Consider the following 6,662-nt stretch of genomic DNA (forward strand, 5'->3'; position numbering starts at 1 on the left):
ATTTATTTTTAATCTCTTCATGGCATATATTCATATATATAGGTATTGAGTGATTTATTAATTAATTTATGGGATATATTTGTATGTATTTATCTATTTGTTCATTTATTTGTATTTTTAATTATGATAGAGCTGGTTCTCCATAATAATAATACAGCTGCTGGACATATGAACTCAAAAACTGCTAATCATCCATTCTAATCTACGTATTCTTTTCCTGTGGAGTTAGACCTGGTCATCATATCTTTGGGCTGTGGTTTTAAAGGAGCTGCTGAGGGAGGATATTTGGATTGGATGAGATGAACACACGCTCCTGAACACACGGCTCCCTCTACAGTTTGTACAGTGGTATTTTTATTTTATTTTTTCCATCCAGTACAGGAGGGAAACAATCAAACAGTCCGTGGTGGAGAGTCAGGAGGACACACCGGGGACGCGTCCGCAGATTTACGCACATCCACAGCCGTTCACTGCTGGAGGTGCGCGTCAAACGGCGGCGGGTGCGCACAGGATAAAAGACTCATCTTCATCTCTAGTTCTGACCTGCTGTGTCCTACGGTCATCTGGGGGGGAAAAATGGATCATTCTTTGAATACTTGAGGAGTGACCACAACTTTCCTGTTTTTGCACTTCACTGGACGCTGAGGATGAAACGCGGAGCAGGAACAGACGGCGGATCGAAGGTGTTTTGATCTGATCGGGATTTGCAGATGTGAGGATTTGGAGTTTGTACGTCGGAGAGCGATGGTGTCTACGGAGATGTGCTGTTCTCTGAGCTCCATGTCCGCGGATGTTGCGGCTCGGTCACGGAGCCTGTGGTCGGCTGTGAGCGGACTGGACTCAGACTGGGGCTTGCTGATGGTCACACTGGAGGAAATGTTCTGGAAAGGAGATCGATACGACTTCCTGGCACGGAGGGGACATGTCAGCCCATACTTTCACCTAAACCTCCTCCGAGGACGACTGACAACATGAAGGTAAAAAGGTTAAAACCAGAGCTGAGATCACACTCAGATCATTTCAATATATTCCATGCGATACATACATTTGATTTGATTTTGGATCAGTGACTGTAATTATTCAAAATGCATTTTTAACATGGATTTTTTTTTTTCCATATGTTTTTTTTTTTCTTTTTTTTTCTACAGATTTCTGCAAACGTGTGGATAAACTTAAAAACATGATGGACAACTGGCATTTGTATTACCTTCTGGTAATGCCACTTTTTGTGGTCTGCACTTCCTTCTCTGGGGTCTACAACACCACGGAAAGAGACATTTTCATAGGGGACAAGATCGCACACGACAGAGCGGCTGAGCAGGGGAAGCCGCTTCCTGCTGATTCTCACCCCAGCTTGTACTTCAGCCAAGTGGATGTGTTGCACTTGAGGCAAAAGTCCTCCACCACTCACAGTCACATATTTAAAGTCATCAGGGCGGCTGTGCTCACCATGTTTTCTAATGTTCCCTCATACATGCCCCCTGTGAAACACGAGGAGTTTACAAGCAAGTGGAATGAGATTTATGGCAACAACTTACCACCTTTGGCTCTTTACTGCCTGTTGTGTCCAGAGGATTCTGTTGCTCTACAGTTTCTTATTAAGTATATGGATAGGATGTCTGAATACCCTGACTGGAGGGTGACCAGTGCGCCAAATGATGAGGTACCCATGGCGCATTCTCTTACTGGCTTTGCTACTGCCTATGACTTTATTTATTCATATCTTGATGCAAGCAGAAAGGAAATATATCTCAAGAAAATTCGCACTGAAACAGAGGTTCTGTATGAGTTTTCTAAATACAGAGGGTGGGGGAGACAATATCTCCATAATCATCATACGACAAACATTTTAGCCCTGTTAATCGGTGCAATAGTTGTAGGCTCACATGACGACCGGGAGTCAATGGTGTGGAAACAAGTGGCAGTGAACCACATGGAGAAAACAATGTTTCTTCTGAATCATGTTGTTGACGGGTCTCTGGACGAGGGCGTCGCCTACGGGAGTTACACAGCCAAATCCATCACACAGTACGTCTTCTTAGCTCAGCGCCACTTCAGCATTGACAACATGCAAAACAACTGGCTCCGGGGACATTTTTGGTTTTATTACGCCACATTGTTGCCCGGCTTTCAGAGGACTGTCGGCATTGCTGACTCCAACTACAACTGGTTCTATGGCCCAGAGAGTCAGCTGGTTTTTCTTGACACCTTCGTTATGAAGAATGGCACAGGCAACTGGCTGGCTCAGCAGATACGGAAGCACCGGCCCAAGGACGGTCCCATGGGACTTTCATGGGCTCAGCGCTGGGCCACACTTCACACAGAATACATCTGGTATAACTCACGCCTTCTGCCGCAGCCTCCCCATGACTTTGGCAGAGCAAGGATGTATATTTTTTCTAACTGGGGTGTGGTAACTTATGGAGCTGGGCTTCCCAACGGCCAGAGTAATACTTTTGTTTCCTTTAAATCTGGCAGGCTGGGTGGCCGTGCAGTATATGACATTGTCCATGATAAGCCTTATTCCTGGGTGGATGGTTGGAACAGCTTTAACCCGGGTCATGAGCACCCAGACCAGAACTCTTTTACATTCGCTCCTAATGGACAGGTGTTTGTAACTGAAGCACTTTATGGACCAAAGTACAGCTACCTTAACAATGTTCTAGTTTTTAGTCCATCTCCTACTAGTAAATGTAACAGTCCGTGGGAGGGGCAGCTGGGGGAGTGTGGGAAGTGGCTGCGCTGGAATGATGAGGGTGTGGGTAATGCTAAAGGAGAGGTGATTGTTGCATCCTCACACAGAGACACAATGTTTGTGAGTGGTGAAGCAGTGTCAGCGTACTCCACCGCCATGAGACTCAAGAGTGTGTTTAGAGCTTTGGTTCTGCTCAACTCGCAAACGTTACTCGTTCTAGATCACGTGGAGAAGTGGGAGGATTCTCCTGTCAAGTCATTCAGTGCTTTTTTCCACAATCTCGACATTGACTTTAAATACGTCCCTTTCAGATTCATGGACCAATATAACGGGGCTATGATGGACGTGTGGGATGCTCATTATAAAATGTTCTGGTTTGACAGCCAGGGTCACAGCCCTGACACACGGATACAGGAAGCAGAGCAGGCGGCCGAGTTTAAAAAGAGGTGGACGCAGTATGTAAACGTAACTTTTCAGATGACAGGCACAGTCAGCAGAGTTGCTTATGTGCTTCACGGGCCACATGTCAAAGTGTCCAACTCTAGATTTATAGATAATAACAAAAATGGAGTGAGGCTCTCATTGACCATAAATAACACAGAAACGATTGTTTCTATTGCTACAAACTACAAAGACATTGGAGCCAGGTTGAGTTATTTAGGCTTTGGGGGTCACTGTAAAGTTGAGGATGGATATCAGATTACTCGATATGGCTTTGGGACGCAAGTCATCCCCAAACAATCAACCAGTGATAATCAATTATTTGATCTTGGGTTCACCATCAATGTAATAGCGGGAGTTGTTCTCTGTGTGGCCATTGGATTTCTGACCCTGCAGAGAAAGTTTTATGTTTGCTTCAACAGACTGATGCGTTACGCCCTCCTTTCTGTGCTCATTCTTTGGATAGCTGAGCTGCTTTTTGTCTCTAACAGCTGTGATCAGCTTCTCTGTGGAGTGAAATGGAAAGGTATGGTTGCCAAAAGTGAAGTAAACAAACAACTGTATGAGCAGCATCGGCTTCCTCTCCCCACTGTCATCATAACAACCCTTCCCGGGTCAGGATCAGAAATACTCAAGCACCTTTTCTACAATAGTACAGACTTTGTGTACATAAGGGTCCCAACAGAACATGTGGACATTCCTGAGACAGAATTTGAGTTTGATTCTCTGGTCGACGCGTGCGAATGGTCAAGGTCAGATGCGGTGCATGGGCGGTTTAAGATTATTCAGGGCTGGCTGCATTCACTGCTTCACAACACAAAGCTGCACTTGCAAAATATTCAGCTTGTAGAGGGCAACAGGGTCAAACTGCCTCAGAAAGTTGGGTCCTCCAGAGACAGAAAGAAACGATCCAGGAAGAGAGAGCCAGGCTCTGAGCTGAAGGGCAAACTGAGGGCCAGCGTAGACAGGGACGCAGAGTATATCCGGGAGATGAGACGCCACATTGCAGAATACCCAAATGCACGGGTGGTCCTTAACATGCGCAGTGGAAGCTGGGGAACCAAACTGCCTTTCATTCATGAGGTAGTGGGACCTAGCCTGAGGTCGATCTATGTGGTGAGAGATCCACGAGCTTGGATTTATCTTATGGTTTATAACAGTAAACCCAGTTTATACTCCCTTAAAAACATCCCACAGCACCTCTCCTTGATGTTCAAGGAGGGCACAATCAGGGACGCGTGTCCCACTGTGGCCCCAGAGTTTGAAACACTTCAGAGGGTGCTGTCCCATTCTGAGACAAACCCAGTTTTAATTCTGGCTCATTTGTGGCTTGCTCACACAGCAGCAGTGCTGAGGGTCAGTGAGACCCTCACCGATGTCTCGTACCTTCAAGTGAGGTTTGAAGATGTGGTCAACTCCCCCCAGGAGACAGCAGAGACAATACACACTTTTCTGGGGGTTCCACTGTCACCAACAGCCCTAAACCAGCTCATTTTCACCACCTCGACAAATTTGTACAATCTCCTGTATGAAGGAGACATATCGCCAACAAACATCAACATATGGAAGCAAAAGATGCCTCAGAAGGACATCAGACTTATCGAGGATGTGTGTGGAAATGTCATGAAAAGACTGGGATACAGCAGGTTTCTCAGTTAGCTGTTGTTTTTTTTTTTTTTGTTGGTTTTTTCAGTTGTCTTGCACTGACCTTCATTTTTTGAAGGAAAAGTCTAAAAATAAATGTCCTCTGATTTTGTATTTCTGGGATTATGTTAATTATTATTTCACCAACTGGTAACAGATGAATTTAAGGGATTCATATTTTATATTGATATAAGCAGAAGGCTACCTTTTGCTTTTGCTCCTTTACCCATGGTCGTGGGTTCGCTCTTATATTGACCTCATCATCATACGTCTGCATTAATGCCCTTGAATGTATCATCTTTTTTCAGTAACATGTTCAAACAACAATCTTAAAATTCAGAGTAAAAAAGTGATTTACTTGTTTTCTTTCTAAGGATTTTGTTATCAGGTACACTTAGGCAAAGGTGATTTCCTGCATTTCTTTATCACATTTTCTTACTTACTTCAGTGCGTTATTATCAAAACTGTTGAAACAGCTTCAATATAAATGGAGATAAGGGAGATAGTATGAGACCTTTGATATTTTACTTCTGCAGAATACACACTGAAAGTTATGGACTGTTTTTTTTTTTTTTTGATGAAAGGTTTTTATCCTGTGGTTCTAAGATCTCATGACATGGTTGATGTCATGCCGGTGACTTGGCACTTTTACAGAGACTTTTATGATTGTATGTGGGATTTGATGCATTCTCCATGGATAACTTTTGCTTTATTCACTTGATTAGCTTTTAAATATTAAACCTCTAAAGTCATCATGTGTAGAAGAAAGAATATTTTAAATATTCATGAGTATATATCCCAAATGATCAAGTTTTATAATGATTACAGTAAAGCCCTTTAGCATTTATTGAATTAGACATAAGGGTAATGTTTTATAGGGATCAAACTAAGGAAAGAAGAAACGACCAGTCTCAACACATTTCCAGTCATTTTAATTTCGAAAGCTTTCCCTTCAGCTGCTCACATTAATCTGCAAAATACCATAACAGAGACCTCAGCGGTGTTTTATTGCACTGATATATGGACTGCAATTGCCTAAAGGAAAGCTTTCATTTCCGGTGGTGAACACAGAACCAACCAATGATCTTTAAGGTTTTTCTTTCATCCTTTTCTGTTGAAAGGTATGAATATTTTTTTTATTTTTATTTTTTAAAAACACCTACTACTCTGATGTACTTTAAATGAATCTCATGTAACATGGAGATGGTGTCCTTGTTCTGTTGCATCTGTATACAAAGCATTGTGTGTTCATTTGGAAACATCTATCTCTTCCCAGCTGGAGGCGACCCTCTTTGGTTTTCTTTCTACGAATGCTGAAAATCCTCGACTGGCTGGAATACCCGTTTGATGTTTGTGGTCTTTGAATGTGTAGACTTGGCAGACATGCTTTCACTTTGGTGTTGCAATCCTGTTACCGACTCTGTTTTGTATTTGCTCGTGGGGATATGGTTCCTTGCTTCTGTGGCCTTGAATTAGAATCATTTGTTTGTAGGTTTTTCTCTGTGAGCTCTGTGAGCAGGAGGTGAACGTAATGTAATTAAAAAAAACAACAAGAATTAATAAACTTCTAAACATACTGAAAACCAGTCGCTGTTTGGGTTTTGTAAATTTAATTGGATAACAACAGGGTTGGGGTCAATTACAAGTTTTGATTTGGTTATTTTCAATTACAACTAAATTATGATTACGATAACTGGCATTTTTTCAAATTACAAATACATTATAATTATTATTTTTCCTCCTAAAGTCAATTACAACTCGAATATTTGCATTTCCTGAAGAAAATGCAAGTGAGGATGCAGGTGCTGGCCCACATCATTTAACACTGCACTAGCATTATCCTAGTATTAACATTAGCATTAACTAGCATTAGCATTTGCTA

At 42.5% G+C, this 6,662-nt stretch overlaps 1 protein-coding gene across 1 annotated transcript; it reads left to right on the forward strand.

Annotated features, from left to right (window-relative positions):
* Positions 1-368: 368 nt before the first annotated feature.
* Positions 369-6,363, forward strand: dselb (dermatan sulfate epimerase like b). Its single transcript, XM_028434604.1, has 2 exons — positions 369-977; positions 1,149-6,363. The coding sequence occupies exon 2, from the start codon at positions 1,181-1,183 to the stop codon at positions 4,793-4,795; it is 3,615 nt and encodes a 1,204-aa protein (XP_028290405.1). The 5' UTR covers positions 369-977; positions 1,149-1,180; the 3' UTR covers positions 4,796-6,363.
* The last annotated feature ends 299 nt before the right edge of the window (positions 6,364-6,662 follow it).

The sequence above is a fragment of the Gouania willdenowi genome, chromosome 20 (assembly GCF_900634775.1).
Source record: "Gouania willdenowi chromosome 20, fGouWil2.1, whole genome shotgun sequence".
Classification (NCBI taxonomy): domain Eukaryota; kingdom Metazoa; phylum Chordata; class Actinopteri; order Blenniiformes; family Gobiesocidae; genus Gouania; species Gouania willdenowi.

Excerpts from the sequence above, each read along its gene's own strand:
- dselb (XM_028434604.1), top strand. The coding sequence starts at position 1,181 with ATGATGGACAACTGGCATTTGTATTACCTTCTGGTAATGCCACTTTTT.